General features: G+C 27.0%; 1 protein-coding gene across 1 annotated transcript in view; it reads right to left on the reverse strand.

Moving 5' to 3' along the window:
• LOC112686624 (G-protein coupled receptor GRL101-like) overlaps positions 1–21,425 on the reverse strand; it is an 87,029-nt gene that overhangs the window by 38,933 nt on the left and 26,671 nt on the right. The window contains exons 4-9 of the mRNA XM_025558998.1: positions 11,491–11,595; positions 9,398–9,517; positions 9,130–9,252; positions 3,563–3,661; positions 3,333–3,488; positions 1,452–1,595 (exon numbers count right to left, since the gene is read on the reverse strand). Coding sequence (XP_025414783.1) covers positions 1,452–1,595; positions 3,333–3,488; positions 3,563–3,661; positions 9,130–9,252; positions 9,398–9,517; positions 11,491–11,595 — 747 coding nt within the window. The remainder of the gene's footprint in view (positions 1–1,451; positions 1,596–3,332; positions 3,489–3,562; positions 3,662–9,129; positions 9,253–9,397; positions 9,518–11,490; positions 11,596–21,425) is intronic.

A 21,425-nucleotide genomic window follows, 5' to 3' on the forward strand; every position in this document is an offset into this window, starting at 1 on the left:
ATTAAATTTTTCCTACATATTTGGATGTTTTTAACACATATTTTATAAATTATATTTACATAGATATGTACATATTCCTGTATTTTTATTACATATAAATCCGTTCCCTAATTATAAATAATATAGTAATATATACTTATAAATTATTTTTTTTAAATTATTTTATTTTATTAAAATATATTTACAATCTGTTATTTAAAACGATAAGTAACAAATTTACAAGTTCATACATTTTTACAGCACATAAATAGCTTGTGAAAGAAATTGTTCACTAACAACACCTCATAATGTTTTAATGTTGAGAAGGACCACATTTCTTTTATAGGAACGAAGCTTGGTACGCGTTTATTTTAATATATTGAAATGAGGAACGGGAAAGAGTTCCTATTTTTGAGGAACATGAACAAAACTGTCCGTTCCTCAAATTATGAAAAAAAAAAAAAACATTTTATTACGATAATATTTTCTAAAACATAATATTATTTAGTGTTGGTAATTTACTATCGCTTTGTCATTCAATAATAAATTTCCATGAACCTAGGACATATCGTGGGTATATTAAATCATTTATTTAAATTAGTTAAAGATTAGCATACAAGATATAATATGATAATGTAAACCACGGTTGTATAACTGTGATATAAACGATGTTACCAGGAGGTGAACACCTTTGGGCGACGGGTCGATAACAGAGAATGTTACCTTCAGTGTTGAATTTGGGTTAAATTAACTACTTATCAAAAAAGATATTGAACATAAAAACTTGCTCATTGTTGCTTGTTAAAAAGTTTTCCAGAAAAAAAATCCCATTTGCAATCGCTCAAATCGTATAAAAAACAATTTAAAGGAATGGGAACGCATCCCGTTTTAAAAAGGAACGGGAACGTTTTTTTTTTTTTGCTACGGGAACGAGTTCCTTTTTTACCACAAAAATAAAGAACGGGAACGAATTTCTTTTTAAAAGAAACTTACCCAACACTGTAATATATATTTATCTATTTATAATTATTAAACTAGTAATTGTTTGAGACTATATGGAACGCTGATAATGATGTATAGATAAGAGTACCCTTTGCCCTTTTTTGTCACTATAAGCCCTGATTAAAATACAGATTAAAATAATAATTTTATAATAGAATTAATTCAAACTTTTCGATGTATTTTTATTCCGTAAATCTTTATAAAACCATCTTCATTCAGACAGAAACGTATATATAATAATAAAGCCAAATTAAATACTTAATTTTCTACAAATAAAAAATAATAATAATAAATTGTTACTTTATGTGTTATACGAGAAATTATTATAGTTGACGTAAATTCAAATCATTATGTTATATCGAAAATATACTTATAAATTAAAATAAAAATTGTCTTAATGATTTAAAAATCTGAATCCTTTTTTATTAACTAGAATATAAAAAACTACTATTAAAAAAATAGTCACTCACCACATCCAAATTCGTCTGAAATCGAAAATCCATTAAAGCAATCATTTTGTCCATCACAAATATATTCTTGTCGTATACAACGGGAAGGATTTCCTTCTGGCATCCAACAACTGAGCGTTGATTCTTTTTGGCATACAACTATACCTAAAATGCATGTAAAAGATACAAGCTTTTTATCGTTTGCTAAAATTATTATGATTCAGGCCGCAGTAAAAAATAAAGCAAAAAATACGCTATAATAAACAAATTAAACGTCGGACAAAGTATTGTTTAAACTAATTAAATTTAATCATATACTTATATCATTCAAGTGAGTTCTTCACAACCAATATTCGCCGATATAACCATAATTTTACGTAACAATTCCCATGCAAATGCATTTATCAGCCTCCAGTTCATTTTTCATTAAATTATTATACAATTTCCTACTGCTCCAATAAAAATAGAAAATATGTTATTTTTTTTAATTAGCTTTTAATAATGAATCTAGTTCAACAAATAGAAAATATTAAATTATGTTTTAAAGATTTTTTTTTTTTAATGAGAATTCCAATTTTTATCATTATTATTTATTTTACACTCACTCTCTTCGATATAAAACTATTTTTTCTAAATTTTAGTATAAACTTCAACGGTAGGTAGAAAATATAAAGAAAATAATAATCTGTATAAAATTGTATCTGCATTAATATCTCTTATGGAAATATCATTTTTATTTTTACTCATCACTTAAATTTAATAATAATTGTTTTACTGACACTTTGTAATCATTATTTAATCATACTACAAAAAAATACAAACAGATTAATAGGTAAACGAGGGGGGAGGATATACTTCAAATATAGTTTAATAACGTGCAATTTTAATAGGTAAGAGGTGGAGTAAATGGTCGAAAAATAATTTAAGTAAAATTTCAAAATAATTTTTCCTTAGACCTATCGAGTTTCGTGTTATTGATATCACACTTTGAAATATATTTTGTAACATAATACAGATTCACCGTAAGCTTCTACATAACGCTTGGCAATCCAAATGGTCCTCTTTACTACCCAATTTCGCCTCATGGCACAGGCACACCATCCCCGTAATCCCTCTACTTCCATGGTTCAAGGGTCTAAACATTCCAAGGCGCCTAATTGTCGCATTTACCCGCCTTCCCATTGGATACAGATTTCTACTCGTACCTAACCATTCCTTCAAGCTTACCCTTAATTCTTCTCCACTATGTTGTACTCGACACCACAAAGTCACAATTAGTGACTTCAACTACTTAATTTTCAATTTCCCTTCCCTTCTACCAAGTAGTCAACTTCTTTTTATATTCCTATCTTTCCATTGATATATCACTCCCGACTCAAATCTCCTTCTCAATTCTCGATCCACTCTTATTATTTCTTCCATAATTAATTTTATCAATTCCGCTGGCTCCCTAATTTAAAATTGTTATTGTTGCTTTTATTTTATTATTATTTTTTCTCTCATTATTATCATTAGGTAACTTATTATGTTTTTTTTTTTTTTTTTTTAAATAATAATTGTAATGCTATGATATTTCTGATAAAAGCAAAATAAATAAATGAAAATAAAAAAAACATAATACAGATATTATTCTTGAACATTTGATCTTACGAGTATCTTATAAAATATCGAATGTCAATACTCATCATTCTGGGGAATGATTATATGAATATGTTATTAATTTAATACATTAATACATATAGTTACTTTTATACTAATTACAAAATTATGAAAACCAAATTTATATCAAATCATTTACATCGTCTCACGTTTATACATCAACTGTTTTCATAGCATTTAGTATTCAGCTTATGATATAGATAGAAATACACAAAAAAAAAAAATTATATAACAATACCATACCATCGACTTTGACGTAATAATTTGCGCAGTTAATCTCGTCGGCACAATGGTTATTGACATCTTCTAAACAGTCGCATTGCCCATCGCAAACGTTCGCCTTATTAATACATCTTCCGTTTGGGCATTGAAACTTGTTATGCAAACATGTCGTATTACCTATTGATGGATTATTCACAAAGAAAAAAAAATTATCAAATGTTTGATATCTTATCCAAATGCTAAATAATTACAATTCAATTCATCGGCGTGATTATCTGTACACTCTGGCCACCCATCGCACCAAAACGATGAGTGAACCAATTTGTTTCCACCACACTTAACAAAATTACCTGTAATTTATAAAATGTACGTTACGTGAATGGATTATGCTGATGACATCAATACAGTTACTATTAAGTAAATATTTTAGAGAAAGATATAATATCCATGTAAAATATGTTCCAAAAAAGTTTTCAAAGTTTCAATTCCCAAAGAAGTTCATCTTGGTAATTTAAGGGCCGCTGGGGATCAAGCTGCAAATCTATTTGCTAAATATGTTTCCACTGTCTACTCTAAACCACGTTCGATCTCCAATACGCCTTTAAATCTATTACTACCAATGAATTTCTGTTTCTTCCATCAACTATTTCAGTTACTGCGATTGAAGTCTATACAGTCATTAACTCTTATTATTTAATAGAAGGCTCCTTCCCCTTCATCTAAAATCTAGGTCAGATTACTCCAATCTTAAGAACAGAAAATTCAGCTGACATTAAGAACTACCAACCAATTTCTAGCTTGCCGTTTCCATGAGTAGGTAAACTTTTTAAGTCTACTGTATTGAAACGAATAGAAAATAATTTTCTTTCTGTAATCTCAATTGACTAACATAGGTTTTTCACCGGAAGATCGACGATTACAAGCGTTATTGATTTCACTTCATAAATCTATGAATCGCTTGAACGAAAACAACAAGTTTACGTAGTTTACACGGATTTCTCAAAAGCGTTTGATTCAATTAATCATAGTACTTATTTATACATTTGATAGACTTAGTATTGGAGAATTACTATTATCCTTGTTAACCTCATATGTGCTCGATCGCAGTTAATTTATTAATATCTTTGGTGCAGCATCCAAAAGTCATCTGGGATACCAAAAGGTAGCCATTTAGATCGGTTACTAATCAACATTTTTATAAATATATTATTCTCTATATTCACATCGTGTCGCTCATTACTCTTTGTAGATGCTTTGAAGGTATTCTTTTCAATATCAGTTATAGAGGATTGTGTAATCTTCTAGAGTGTGTTAGATAAATTTATAAATTGATGTAACATTTCTGGGATATCATTGAACATTAGTAAATGCATATAAATGTATCGTTCTCGAAGAAACATAGAACTCGATTACTGTTTAAACTGACCATCATTTGAAGCTCGGACGGGTTTAAGGGGGTGGATAAGGGGACATTAGCCCCCCTTGGTACTAAGCTATCTATTTTACAAAGCAAAGTATTATTATATATTAATAATTATAATAAAATATCGTCAATGGTCATTAATGAATATAGTACCTATTTTATATATTTTTTTATAAATAAATAGCTCTTGTTGTTTATTATATGTATTTACCTATATTTTAAAATAGTTTCAGATTAAAATTGATACCAATAATGTAACTATTAAAACTTTGTAATTATTGTGAAAAAAATGACTTACTTATGAGGGACTCAAAAACATATTTTGTAATTTAAAATTTTATATAGATTTAAAAAACCAACTAACTCAATTCTTAAACCCCCATTAGCCCCTTCTTTGGTTAGTGATAAAACCCGCCCCTGATTTGAAGGCGTTAAATAAATAAAATATCTTAGATTTCTTTATATTCCATCTTTAGATTTTCGTCCACATATTGACTTTGTCGCTGGTAAAGCGTTAAATGTTCTCAGCTTTATTAAAAAACAGTTTTAAAATTTTGAAAACTCAAAATGGTTTTATTTACTCAACAACTTTCATATAAAATTATTTATGTAGTACATAATTAGTAACAAGAGACTTGATAGAGTCCAAGACCGCTTCTTAACTTTTGCAGGGCACAGCCTAAATGTTGCACATCCTCTTCACGATTCAGGATCATTAATGATTTATTTAAATTCAAGTCATTTCCTGAATGTCGTATTATTTCTAGCTATCGTTTACTCAGATATTGATTGATAGGTAATATCGACGTCCCTTGAATACTGGATCGACTTCAGGGACGGATCTATGGGGGGGGGGGGGGGGTCAGTAGGTCAGTTGACCTACTGTTAATATTGTTTGATAAAATTGGCATCTTAAATACTTCTTATATTTTTTAAGTGTGCCAAGTGTAGGTCAAAGACTAGGATAAATTGTCATCCACCAAATTACGCCACTGATTTAATTTGTATACAATATATTGTACAGTAAAACATCTCTAAGCTGGACTCCATGTAAGACTCCATAAAATAAAATGAATTTTTTCAATGAGAATTATTAATAAACTTAATAACACATATCATTTGCTTATTATGTTTTTTTTTTTTTTTTTTTTTGTTACAAGCTATACATTTATAATCCAGTTTCAGCTATAGTAAGTGACCTTTTGGAAATAGCTTGGCCCACAGTTTTCTAACTGTAGATCCACCCTTGAACAACTTAGTATTCAGATCCCTGATAATACCCGAAATACATTTTTATATACAGCAACAGTTTTAAAAAAATTCACCCCTAATAAGAATTATGATTATATTTAATAACTACCAACAATTTTGTACTTATACAGACTCATTTTTATTTTTATATTAACACATACATTTTATATTATAATATTTAAGTATATTTATTTTATTCTTATTTAGATCGTGAAATATCTATTTTACATTTAGCATTGTTATAAAAGCCAATTAAGATTTATTTATTATTTATCTATTTATTTATTAATATGAAAAAAAATCATAATGTTTATGCTTATATTTTAATAGAATTAAATTCAGAAGAAAACCACTTTTTTTTTTTTATTGGATCGAAATCTTTATAAAATAAAGATTCTATGGCATTGCATAGAATATAATGTTATTTGTTCTCATTTTGCTTACCATCTATGAATGTAAAATATTTTGTGTGCAGATCACTTGTATGCGTATTGTATATACATAATCGTTCAGTGTCATTGAAAATAAAAAAATATTACTTTGTGAGAATTATATGGTAATAAAATAATACTTAGATATTTATTATATATTTATATGTACAGTGTTGAATCAATAAAACGTTTTGATGTGCAATAAATATTTCTTATTCTATTTGGATCACAAAAAAAAATTAGTATTTCATACACAACCACAAACCCATATTTATTGTTTTGCGTTTAAAGCCTTATAACTATGAAATTAAAGGAAAACAGTAAATATTTAATGTCATAAATTGTAATTCATTAAACTTTGGTACAGATAACCATTTTACCCTTTTGATTTTCTTTTTTTCTAAAATTATGTGTTATATAACTAACAAAAAGTATATGTTATATAACTTACAAGCTATTGAAGTTTTCAAAAGAAACTTTTTATTTAAAATTATTTTAAAATATGACAGCATACGACAGCAATACTGTTAACGCGTGTAGTGAATACAAATCTTTTATTTTTGTTCTAAAATGTAATCTATTATAATAGATTGCAATCATAATAATGTTTAAATAAATAAAATTACAATCGTTGCCAGATAAATTGAGACGACGGCGGCAGCGCTTTTCATGAAGTGTAGCCCAAACTTGTCGCTGACAGTGTGGCGCAAAGGTAACACAGTTGGCTACGACGCGCGCAGTCACCAGTTCGAACCCGGTGTGTATCGACCGCACGGCGCACTTCAGTCGCAATAATTTTTGTAACCATTGTTGGTTTATTGATGTATTTTCGTTAATAATATTAAAATACGGAGAACTACTGGTTTTCCGTTATCGCGCCGCCGCCGCCGTCTCAATTTATCTAGCAACGACTGTACTTTATGAACATAATAATTTATAACATTGACTTATAAAATGTAAATAATTATTAATATAGCAGCATAAGTGAAGTCAGTTCTGATTTTATATTGAAAAAATAAGTCAAACTTGCAGTAAAAGGGTGATACATTTCAACCATTATTTATATAAAAATAATTTAACATTAACTATGAAATACAAAATGTAATCAATATTTTAGGATTTATTTAAATATATTATGACTGTAAAAACAATTGAAAATAACAACATACTTTTCTTGAAAGATAGTCATCAAAACAATTTAAAGTATCCCCTTGAATTTATTTAATATTACATTTCTTTCTATTTAAATAAAATAATTAAAATAATATTTTTTAAAATTTAAGTTAAATACATTTTTTAGTTTTTGTGACCATGAATACATGTCGTAAACGAGTAACAATATTTTTCAAAATTAGTGCAGTATTTGCAAGTTACATAGTTTTTAACTAATAGTTAAAGAAAACAATGAAATTTAACAAATGTATATTTCACATAAATCAATTTTTATTAACAAATTATCGTATTTAAAATATGCAATATAAATCCATACCTATAAAAATATGGCAAATGTCACGAAAAAGCTAATCTTTTTTTTTAATCATTTATTATATTTAACAGATCTATTTAAATATGTAATCAATCACTGAGATATATTTAGTAGGTAATATATTTTCATATAGTAATTTAATTTTTTATGTGATACATCCTGACAAATATTACCTATAATATAGCAATTTTCACTTTCTTATTTATTTTGAAATATTAATCATTTATTTTAATTTTGAATTATAAAAAATAAATTTCCAGAAGATAATGCAATATTTTTAAAATAACTTAAAAAATATTAATCAATTATTTAAACACAAAATAATTGTTTTCATAATAAAATATTTTTTGAATATCATGCTGAGAAAATTTTATTTGAAATATATTGATATTAGATAACATGTTAACTTACGTAAAAAAATAAAAATAAAATAATGTACAACATTCATGAATGTACAGTTCATTTATAAATTTGAAAAACAACGTTTGAATGAACAAAAATGTTTCTAAAAAATAAAAATAATGAATATTTTCTTAAAATTTACTAAAATATTTTTAACTTATTATAACAAATATTTTTTAGTTGAACATATAATTAAAAATTTTAACACGATTTTTTACATACATTGTATATACAGTATTACTATTTGGTCCGATTTATCTTGTTAATCATTTTGTATAAATAATTTCATATTGTAACGTGCTAACAATGAATCTAATACGTTCACAACTAACAAGTGATAAGCATATTGACTGGCTAATTAGAAGATAACCACTTTTACGAGCACTTTTTTTCCACGTTTTAGTAAAAATTAAGAAGTAGGTATTTGATTAAATTAACAAAGAGTAGGTTGTAATTACGAGTCTTGCCAAGTTACAACTAATACAAGACTCTGTGAGCCGTGTCAATTAGTTTGATAACGATAATTATGAACTTCTATCGTAAAAGAAAGTAGTTTTGTTGTTATAAAATTTAATGTAATCGGTACGTACCTTTACTTTTATATCTGTAGTATCTACAGTTTACACAAAAAACTTAAGTACCTAGTGTAACTTTATTTCGTATTTTTTCATCTATCGTTTAACCCCTTATTTTTATACCGTAGTAAATAGTTTTTTTAGACTCCTTTTCGTAAAACGTTAATTTTTTTTTTTTATAGGTTACCTCAATTATAAGAGAACAATTGAACAATTGTTTGAAATGAAATAAAAACATTTTTCATCTTACTTTCGTCACAGTTTTCTTCATCGGAACCATCTGAGCAATCGTTTTCACCGTCGCAAAGATATGCTGGACGAATACATTCCGAATTTTTGCATTTGAATTCTTGGTGCCAACAATCTCTGTGTTCTAAATAACCATAGTAAATAAATTACAAATTAACTATTACTTTTTTGTTCATAATAACTATTTGAATAATATCAATAGTAATAGTATTTAATTATTTATGTATTTATTTTTAAAAATGAATAACTAAGTAATATTTGAAACATACTGCAATGAAGTTCATCCGATCCGTCACCACAATCATCTTTAAAATCACATACTTTATCTATTGGTATGCAAAAATAGTTAACTGTACATTTGTGGTGTGTAGTTGGGCATTCATGAGTCTCTGAAAATTGATAAATTCTGTTTATGAAAACTAAGTACCTACATTATTACCAATGATCAGTTACATTTTAGAAAAAATATATTTTAATAGCTCAATCTACCATTGATTTAATTATTTAAATCTACACGTTGTATTAAGTATACCTTATACCTTTTGAAGAGTACTTAAGAAAGTAATACTCTGTAATGTAAAGTAATTAAAAATTATTATATTGATATTTTACTCTATATTTAATCATTACTGTAGATCAATAAATATTTACATAAACAGATGATTAATGGAGATATTATAGTTCGTTAACTTAATAAACATGATGTTGGTAAACCGTTATCATTTTGTACTTATTATATTTATCGATCCTTTTCTATTATCAAAATTAACAAAACTTGTTCTCTTTCATTATAGCTTTGATCTATATATAATTTATTTTTAATATAAATAATCAGTTATCTTACAGATGAAAAATTTAATAACTTAGTTATATGTAAGTTATAAAATAAAATCTGCCTCACTGTTTTTAATAACTGGATAAGCGTACATTATCTCTAAAAGACAAAACAACCGTTGTGTGAAAAGTAGATAAAAACATGCTAAACGCATTACCATGGCATTTAATAATACCTTCCAAATATAAAAAAGCAAAAATATACTCAATTTATTCATTCAGACAGATAGTCATGGGGGGAAGATATTTCAATCCACTGTACACTTAACTAGATATTTGTTTTTTGTGCTTAGGCTATTTTTATTTTTATGAATAAAAATGTTTGGTGGCTTATATATAGGTATATATATTTGAGATAATTTAGACTTAAAATCCGGATAAAATGGGTTAACTTTTGTTTAGTGTTATAACATTTTTTATGATAAAGCTTATAAAAATATAAGTACAAAAAATAAGTCTCAGCCTAGGTAAGTTGTATTAAGACTAAAAAGTGATTGACTGATCACATAGTTATTTGTACATTGATAAGGATGAATAAAATAAGTAATACTAAATTTTAGAGAAGGCGTTTTTGTCTTTAACCACGCAAAAGTTTTATGTACTACCCATAAGATTATAAATAAAGATTTTTTTTTTTTTTTGATTTTTTTTTTTTTTTTATTCATGGTACAGCTTCAACTACTAAGGTTATTAGTTTGTAACAAAAAATTATGTTGTATATGATGTATATGATCTATTGAAAGATTTCAGTAGATTAATAATTGGATTAAAAATTATTAAATTATTTAGTCGTTAATTGTAAAATGTGTATTTTATGTACATATGTATTTGTTTAAAAACAATTTTATGTTTGTTTACATTTTATCCTATTACTTTTGCAATTTATCAGTGTTTACTAAAGAATAACGGCGATTTGTACATTTATTTATTGAAGGAAAAAATGTTATATGGTTCTCTCTAAAAATAAAATATTCAACCATGAAAGGTTGATTTTTAATGGTCCATTTTACTTTTTAGTAGATAATAAAGTTTGTTAAACCATTAGTGATCAATGTATTTTATTATTTATTTACAATCTCATGCAAAATTCTTTCTTTCTGTTTTTAAATAATAACTTTTAGATCGAAGAGTATAATAGTCGTACCCCACTATTACGAATACTACCTATATATTAAAACCAACTTTCGAAAATACAATTTATACTAAGTACCCACTGACTATGGCCGTTTAAGGTCCCTTTTTATATATTTTTTACTTCAAGTTTATATAATTTAACTCAAAATATTTTAGTATGTTTTTAATTAATTAATTAATTTAACTATCAAACATACAGTTAATACAAATGTATTGTATTGATAATATAAATATATATATATACCTACATACTAGTAAATACTAGCATATACATTTCATTATTTTCGAATAGATTTTGATAAAAATATCGTCTATCAAAAATAATTTAAATTTTATTTATTTACGTCTTAATATAACAAATTTTATCAATATTTGTAAAAAACTGTATGCTCACTGCAATCGATTTCATCTTCGCCATCGTCACAATCAGCAATTCTGTCACATCTTTTCACCAATTCAATACATTTATTCTTGCATTGGTACTCGTTTTGTAGACAACCTAAAAATAACCTTACAGATAATAATCAATCGTTTAAGTACCTAAGTAATAAAATGTTATATGAAAGCAATACGTATACATGATAACAAAATAAATATCAAAATTATAACCAAATATATTTTAAATTCATAAGTGCATTATATAAATATATAAATATAAATCATAGTCCATTATATACCTATGTGTAATACTATATTTATACTACATTTAATAAAAAGATTCATGAAATGTTAAGTTTAATACAAAATAAAATATTTGTATTTAATTGGATATTAGTTATATTTTCAGTACGCTAGACCTATCAAACTTTATTAAATTTAAATTAAAGAAAATAAAATAATACATATATTATAAACGTATGAAATAATCAATTTCTGAACAAAATTTAGTTAATTATTATTACTTTGTTGTATAATTTACTTAAATTATGGTCCAAGAGTAATATAGTAAAAAAATAATCGATAATTATAGCAATGAAAATGTCAACGGAGGTACTTAATGAAAATGAGAAATAAAAAGTTAATCAGATAATCTGCGTATAGGATAGAATAAGGACAAATCCAGCATCTTTTTAGAATTTAGATACTTTATAAAATAAATTATGTAATATAGCTGTATGTAATATATATATATGTAATATTATGTAATATAATGATCATAAGCATATGTAGGGATATCTTGGTGGGGAAGTCAACCCCTAAAATGTGACAATATTATAATAAAGCTGTCAACATTTATTTTTATTATCTATCATGTAGTTCTTCTATACATACTTTATTTTTAATATTATTTTTTCCAACGGGAGTAGCACCTGCCCTCAAATTCCCCTTGAATCAACACATGGTAAGTATCACATTATACTAACCTAAGTATTTTCTTTTTTTTCTTATATAAAGTTTAAAAAAATATATCTAAAACTATAAATAAATATATTTATACATTTTAAATAATATTACTATCACATAAATTGTATACTTAAAGTTAGGATATTTATACAAATATATACCTATAATAAAGTAAAATATTAATTATATTTTAAATCAAACAATTGGTTTTGTACATAAGTTAACTTAATAAACGGTTGTAAGTAAGGAACGAATTTTATTGTAAATACATATTTTTATTGGAATGAGATATTTTAAATCTGATAAAAATGTGTACGATTTAGATCATTCTAATTTAAATAAACTCAAATTTAATTCACATATTTTTACATATTTGGTAAAAAAGTACATAATTTGTATATATTTTATGTAAATTTTGACTTTTTTTATTTACTTTTGACGACAGTAAACAGTGGTGTATTGGAGGGTATACGCGAGTATACACCATATACCCGGATCCCTATTTTTGGATTTATGCGTATACCTTTAAGAAAATTTGTCTATCATGGATATACGCAAGCTTCTAATTTTTCATCACCACAAGGTGATACATTATACAACAACAGTATAGAATTTATTATTATTATATACTATAGCCACTATCCAAAAATAGCCTCATGCCCGCATAAACTTTTAAATTTCCCCGACTTCAGGTATTTGCGGAGACGGTCGGAAACTACCGAGCGTTTCACATACTGTAACATCAGAATTTAAACAATACCGGTGGACGCGTGCGATATTGTATTGTCGATCGGATATTATAATTTTTAAAAATACATCAACAGTCAAAAAGTTCTGTTTATAAATTATTCACAATATTAACAGATCTGTCTACGATGTCTTGGATAGATTGTGATTATTAATTATTATATTGTTGTCAGTTTGTCACTTAGTCAGTATTTATTCGTCACATGTTTGTGTAAATTATTTTAAATTAATACTAAAATATTATTAAACATAATAAAACATTAAGCTTCATGAAAATAAATATTAACATAAATTTAAGGTTTCATATATAATAAATACCTATGAGTTAATTAAAGATAAGTTTAAAATTTAAAATTCCATAGCAGGCGTGAATCTAAGGGGACTAAGGGGGCGCGCGCCCACTTCAAATCCCAAAAAATACTTTCTTTGAAATGTACACTCTCCCATCTTAGGAAAAAAGTCTGGCGGGGGTATATCCCACGTCTCCATCATATTATGTAATTTTGAGTTTAGGTAGGTAAAACATTTTTTTAAGGTGTTTAGCCCCCTCCCCTCCCACCAATAAACGCTTATGTGCTGAGCGTATACCCTAGAAAATAATTACGAATACACCAATGACAGTAAATATTATAAGCTTTGTCAACATTTTTTAACAACCTCCAAGTATTGTATGTTATCTAAATTGTATTTACGTACTTATTTCTAACATGATCATCGGGGATGTTTTAATAGGAAAAATTTAACAAAGATAACTCAAGATATTGAATTCACTCCTTCTGATTTAGCAAATATGATTTACGGCCCTATCACATTAGTTGATATGGAACGGTATTTTAATCAATACATGAGTATTCTTTAACCAAACCATCACAATTTTTTATTTGCAAATCTACAAACCTTCAGCAATATGTATGTTGTTGCTCATTGCTTTATTCCAGAATGGTACTGATTGTTTTATCTACCTACATAATTTGTATTACTTTTACTTAATATTTATATACATAATATCAATACATTTTTTAAAATAAAATATGATGTATAAAAAAATCAATAAAATAATGTGTTATTTACAACTAAATGTCTTTTATTACCTCTGGTAGGACCGTCCCGAAGGGGGGTCTCACACCCCCCCCAACGAAAACAACAGTCAGCAGTCAGACTTGTTTAATTATAGCCCAGAAGGACCTTATTTTACTTACGGAAAACAAATATTACATATTTCGTAATACAGTGTATACACGAATAAAATGTTGTATATAACTATTTATTATATAATATAAAATATTATTATGTATATATAATTAAATTATCAATTTTAAGAAGGTGCGACACTGACATATATATACATGTTAAAAAGTAAAAATACGACTACATATAGTTAATTATACTACATACATTAAGTAAAAAAATTGTAGTTGGCATTTTTTATATTATTCACCCCACTTTAATTTTCATCTTCGGGATGACCCTAACCTCTGGTAGGTACATAATTTCAAATTCAATTTTTTACGACTACAATATTTTGAATAGCTCGATAACTAACAAGAATGTTTGACCTATAACCCAGAAATTGGTTATCAAATAAACAAAGGTTTACTATACATACTAGCTAAAATGTATACGTGATGAATAATTTATTCACGAAAATTACAACAAACCCAAAACAATAAGTGAAAATTACCGTTTTATTTTTGAAAAAATCTAACAAAACCAAAACGACTATAGAAATATTAAATAACCATTCACTATCATTAGGGTCTGAAATTGTATGCACATTTTAAATACTATGTTTCATAACTAATCCATTTATATATTTTTTTTCCTTCCATAAATATCAATGCAACTCAATGAGACAAGATCAATATATAAATTACAGATGTCAAATTATATCATTACTTAAAGAACATTAAATATTTAAAAATATATTCAACAAATAAAACAAATAATTTAGTTACGAATAATAATAAAATACGAGTTAATAAGAATGTATTAAATTCTTCTACATTATTGGTAAATATTTATGAAATATAAAAAATATTGAATTTTTTCAAAATATAACTCAATAAATAAAAACGTACTTTAGTTATTAATAAAAAAGTTTTGATTTATAATTACGATTTATGACATTATATTAAAATATATGATATTTAATTTTTATAAAAATAACTCATAAATATGTATTTTTCTAAGTCTTATATTGTTTATCCTTCAATCAATATATATTTATAAAAACTAAATGATCTTTTCACATCTACTGATGTCAATGGTCCATCTATAATATATATAATATCTATAATAATCGTGGTGGTCATAAACAAATTGTCAATAAGTTTTAACTGTATAGTTTTTATCTTTTATTCTGGTTTATAAAAAAAATTTCCAAGAAAGTCGATCTTCAAAGGTGAAGTATATTTTCAGTAGATCGTGGCCGAAAAAAGTTTGGCCGCCTCTGATCTATATATATTTTATATATGTTATGTCTTCAATATTTATTTATTTATTTTAAGCTGAAGATTTAGTTTGGTTGAACACGCTAATCTCAGGATCTACTAATTCGAATTCAAAAATTATTTTTGAATTGGATAGCCTATTTATCGAGGAAAACTTATGGGGGAAGACTCAAATTATTTTTAATTTAAAATTTTAAATAATTTTTGGAAATTCCACAGATTAAATTTTTCAAAATGTTAATTAAATAATTTGGGATAATTCATAGAGCTTATGTAGAGGATTTAAATAGGACACTTAGATATATTAGAATTTCTAAAAAAAATCATGAGTGGAATCGTTGTCATATTTGCTAGTGATTTTTAACATACGTTACCGCTGATGGTTAGGAGAACTAAAACTGACATTGTGAAGCCTGGCTTAAAAACTTCCCCATTATGGAAGTTCGTTCATACCCTAAACTATCTACTAATATGAGAGAGCACATTTTGGTGGAAGCAGTTTTTCTTTCAAAGTTACTTTTAATAGGAGACTGGAAAGTACCTCATTTTGAAAAAAAAAATTTAATTTATCACGATTTAAAAAGTGAAAAAGTTACCAAAATTGAAGACCTAATCTCCATAGTCTATCAAAATGTAGTCCAAGTAGAAAACGAAGAATATCAGTGGATGTAAAAGGACAATATTGACTGCTAGAAATAGTATTTTTGACATAATACTGAATAAACTTCCAAGGAATAGCGCAAACTACAATTCCATAGCATATGGTTATATTCCTAAATGATTTAATAACCTAAACCTAACCAGCACACACTTCTAATATGTAAACCAACGAAAATAAATTAAATTAAATAAAAATGTAAACAACATACTAAGCGTTTCAAATCAATCCAACACTTCTAATGAAGTTTTTTCGGACAACGAAAATGATGATTTTCAATTAGCCAAAAAAAATTCTAAACGAAACCTCTCTTTAACCAGTTCAACCGAAAAAACCGAGTTAAAGAAACCTAAGCCTATCTTTGTTAGCACAAATAGATATAATGATTTTCATATTCATGACATTGAAAATGCTTCCGAAATTTCCGATACATCAAAAATCAACTTAAACGATTCTGATATTCAAAACAATCACACTCCATTACCCCCTCCAATATTTATACGCAATGTTATTTATTTCATGGAACTACGTAATCAATTAATAAAATTGATTGGTTCTTAAAACTTCAGTTTCAAGTCATCAGCTAATAATTTAAAAATTAGCACCACCAACTCGTACAGAGGTAATTAAATACTTAAAACAAGGTAAATCAGAATACCATACATACCAAGCCCGGGAAAACAAATCTTTTCGTTTTGTTATTCGCAATTTACACACTTCAACTCCAACTTCAGAAGTTAGCGTCTCTATTGAAGAAATTAGCTACTCAGTCCGCCAAGTCATTAATATCATTCACAAAACTAACAAACGCTCCCTTTCAATATTTTTTGTTGACCTTGAACCTGCTCAAATCAACAACGAGATATTCAAACTAATATTACTCTTCCACACCAAAATAACGATCGAAAAACCACATAAAAAAAGAGAAATTATCCAATGCTCCAACTGTCAGGAGTATGGCCACTCCAAAAGTTATTGTGCTCATCCTCCTAGATGTGTTCGCTGCGTCGATTTCCACCTTACCCAACAGTGCACAAAATCAAAATATATAAATATATATATATGTACCTGCAACCTGTGCCTTGTGTAGAGATAACCACGCAGCTAATTACCGCGGCTGTTCAGTCCACAAAACCTTACAACGTTCCAATCTCAAGTCAAACTGAAATTCTAAAAAATATGTGAACTATAACACCAATGTAAACAAATAGGGATTCAATCTAGTGAAGGGATACTTTCTACCCCACTGAACATCACTGATAACAAAAATTTTCCTAATCTTATCCAAAAGCCTCGAGTCTTGCAACGAAATAGAATCCGCAACTCAACATTTAGTCATCTCAATCCAATTAGCAGTCTATGAGTGTTCTTATCCTCCTAATCCAAATTCTCACTCCAAACACAACGATTACCTTTTACCTCCTGATATAAAAACTTTAATTGCTGAAAAACGCAGGACACGCTCCCGTTGGCAAAGACTACCTTCCATCAAGTCAACCCTCAATAATCAGTCTAATACCATAAAAAAATTAATTCAAAAATACAAAAACGATATTTTTGACACTAAATTTAAACTTTTAAATATACAAGATGATTCTTAATGGAAAACTACGAAATACATACTTAAATTCAAAAAATTCTCCAGTACCATTAAAAAATCAGATGGTTCGCTTGCATTTTTAGATCTAGACAATGCCAATCTTTTTAGGGAACATCTCTCGAATATTTTCACACCTCCCAAAACATTATTCCTAATACCGCACATTTAGATAAAATAAATAAATTCATTGATGCCCCATTAACTATGTCTCGTCCCATCAAACATGTCTCTTCAAATGAAATTTCAAATATTATACAAAGGTTAAAGCCCAACAAATCTCCTGGGTACGACTTGATAACAAATAAAATTCTAAAACATCTCCCCAAAAAAAAACATTGTTTTTCTTACATATATATATTTAATTCTATGTTAAGATTGTCTTTTTTTCCTGTCATCTGGAAATTATCCATCATAATTCTCATACCTAAACCAGGTAAACCCCCTAATGTACAAACTTCATATAGACTCATAAGCCTACTTCAAACATTAGGTAAATTATTCGAGAAAGTCGTTTTGAAAAGGTTAAGACCAACACAGAAACTCAATAAATAATACCTAATGCCCAATTTGGATTTCGTGCAAAACATTCCACAAAACAATAAGTATATAGGCTAGTCGACACAATTCCATTCTCTTTTGAGAAAAAAAAATACTGCCCAGAAGTATTCCTCGATGTAGCGCAAGCCTTCGATAGGATCTGGCACAACGTTCTGCTTTATAAAATCAATCAATTCCTTCCTGCGTCTTATACCTATTAATTCGATCTTACCTTGAAAATCGTACCTTCAAAGTAAGTCACAGTAATTCTTTTTCTACTCTTTTTCCAATCCAAAGCGGAGTCCCTCAAGGTAGTGATCTCTCTCCGGATCTTTACAACATCTTCACATTAGATATTCCCACAACATAAAACACTTTCTTAGCTACCTACGCCGATGATACTTCCATCTTATCCCCAAATAGTAGCTCAGATGAAGTATTCAATACTCTTCAACTCCACCTCGACCTTATTGATAAATGGTCCTCTAACTGGAAAATTAAAATCAATGCAAATAAATCCGTTTTTGTCTCTTTTATCCTCAATAAAAAAACACACCTATTATCTTCTTTCATAGATTTCCCATCCCCTCCTTGTCTCAAGTTAAGTATCTAGGAGTAATCTTAGACAAAATACTAACTTGGGATCCTCACCTCAAATCAAAAAGAAAGTCTCTAAATTTAAGATCCCATTTACTACGTCCTGTGTTGAAATCAAAACTATGATACCCCAAATATAGGGTTGTGCAAAATCAACCCAAATTAAAACGATTGAAGCTTTTCAGTCAATTTCCCATCGTACAATAACCTCAGCTCCTTGGTATGTTTCTAACTACACCCTTCACAAAGACTTAAACATCGAATCAGTCGAAAACTTAATTAAAATCCATTATAAAAAGTTTCATTTCAAATTATTTCACCATCCAATTACTCTGATTGCAAACCAACACTCAGCCACAATTCCAGATAACCCCCCTAATCGCTTCAAAAAACGATGGTGTCACGACCTCCTAAACTGAAACACCACTCACAGCCCTAACTGTTACACGTCAAAAGGGTCCTATCACTGAATAGTTTCCCTTCACAAGTTTTCAAAGTCACTATATTATTGTTAACCTATTTTTTTATTGTAATATTTTTATGTACAGATTGTAAATGTTATTTTATTAATTAATAAAAAAAAATAAATAAATAAAATAATAATAATAATACAATTCCCGTTAAGGTATCGTTTGCCATAACAATTAATAAAGCACTAAGGCAAACATTTAAGCATATAGGATTTGATTTACATCTAGTGTTTTTCACACGGACAACTATATGTTGTGTTATCAAGATCCAATTGCGGAAAAAACCAAAATCGGTACGGGCAAAGCTGTACATTTATCATATTTATTTAATTTTCTATTTTTTTTTTTTTACTGTAACTCGGTAGCGACGGATAATTCAGCCAGTACTTCATATTGGCCAAAGAAAAATAGTGAAGTTTTCTGGAAGCTGTATTTCATTGTTTACCTTAGTATAATTAATTCGATTTGTTTTAACACATTTTGTGATACAATTGATATATTTTAGTTATTATACAAGAACCTTTGTCACCTTGTATATTAAAATAACTTGTATAATCAAAATCTAGTTTCTATTGTGAAATAGAAATAAAATAATTGGTTTAACTAACATTTAAACAAAATATTTTTAAATATACCGCTACCCCTAAAATATGAATCTGTATGCAAAATGTATCCATAAACTTTTTTTCTATGCATTCTCTGCTACACAATTCGTGTATCAAATATACCCATCAAACTGTATATACTCATTAAAAATATATAAATGCATATAAATATTGACTTTACATATAATCATATAAATACATACTCCTTAAATGTACGTGTTTCTGAAAATCCATTATCCAAATGTAATTCATAATAATTTTTCCCTCGAGTATTGGATTTTACAACAAAAATTAAAGAACATTAAAGAACATACCAAAAGATTAATGATGTTCATTATGTTTTGATTGTTATTATAATTATAATAATTTTTTTTCTAATATTAAATTTAAATAATCTTAAAATCCATGGGTTGAGTCAAAAAGTAATATTATTATTCAAAATTAAGCAAGTAATATACACTTAAAAAAATAACAAATTAATGAATTTTAAATTTCACTCCTTATAAACACATTAAATCGGAAAGTTTACTTAACGATGATATATATACAGTTTGTGATTTTGGTGTTAGGGTTTTATCTCATTTTATTCACCATTTGACTTACGTATAATAGTATTATGCAAGTAAAACAATAATACGATGGGAGAAATATGACTAAATAAAGAACACTTATCCTTTGTAAAATACAAAGTTTGCTGATTAACTACGTTATCCGAAGGTAATAGGTATTATATCAAAACATCTATGACTTTGAATTAAAAATAACAATAATTCCATTTAATAAAAAAAAAAACATAAAATACATTAAATTTTACATAGATATAAAGAACATAATATGATGATTTCATTATTAATAATTAATCATATTTTACATAAAATCTGATGGTAATAATTATTATTAACAGTAAATATCAAGTGAAGTATAAATAGAAAATTTAATTTTAAAAGATGTATATCTTTTAAAATAATAAAACTAGATTTATTTGTACTCCAAGAGTTTACAATTTAATTTCGTCTTCAAGCCTCACAGAGATTTTAATCCAGACTTGAATATAACAAATTTAATTAACGTAAACAGCTAAACTTAAAAAAAAAGTCCTTAGGATTAATATTGAAAATAGTTTAGGGACGAGAAGTAAAAGTTATACTCTCCACTTAATCCATAACAAATAAGTACTTAAGTTCATCTCATGGTATAGTTTATCCTAATAAGATTCATTAGTACTTGTAAACTATTGAGTCTCCCTAAATAATTATCCAATTATTAATTGACAGCCAGTAATGTAGATTTATTTATTTTGAGCAAGTCAAGCCATAAAATC

The sequence above is a fragment of the Sipha flava genome, unplaced genomic scaffold (assembly GCF_003268045.1).
Source record: "Sipha flava isolate LNK unplaced genomic scaffold, YSA_version1 319_pilon_pilon, whole genome shotgun sequence".
NCBI classification, from domain to species: Eukaryota; Metazoa; Arthropoda; class Insecta; order Hemiptera; family Aphididae; genus Sipha; species Sipha flava.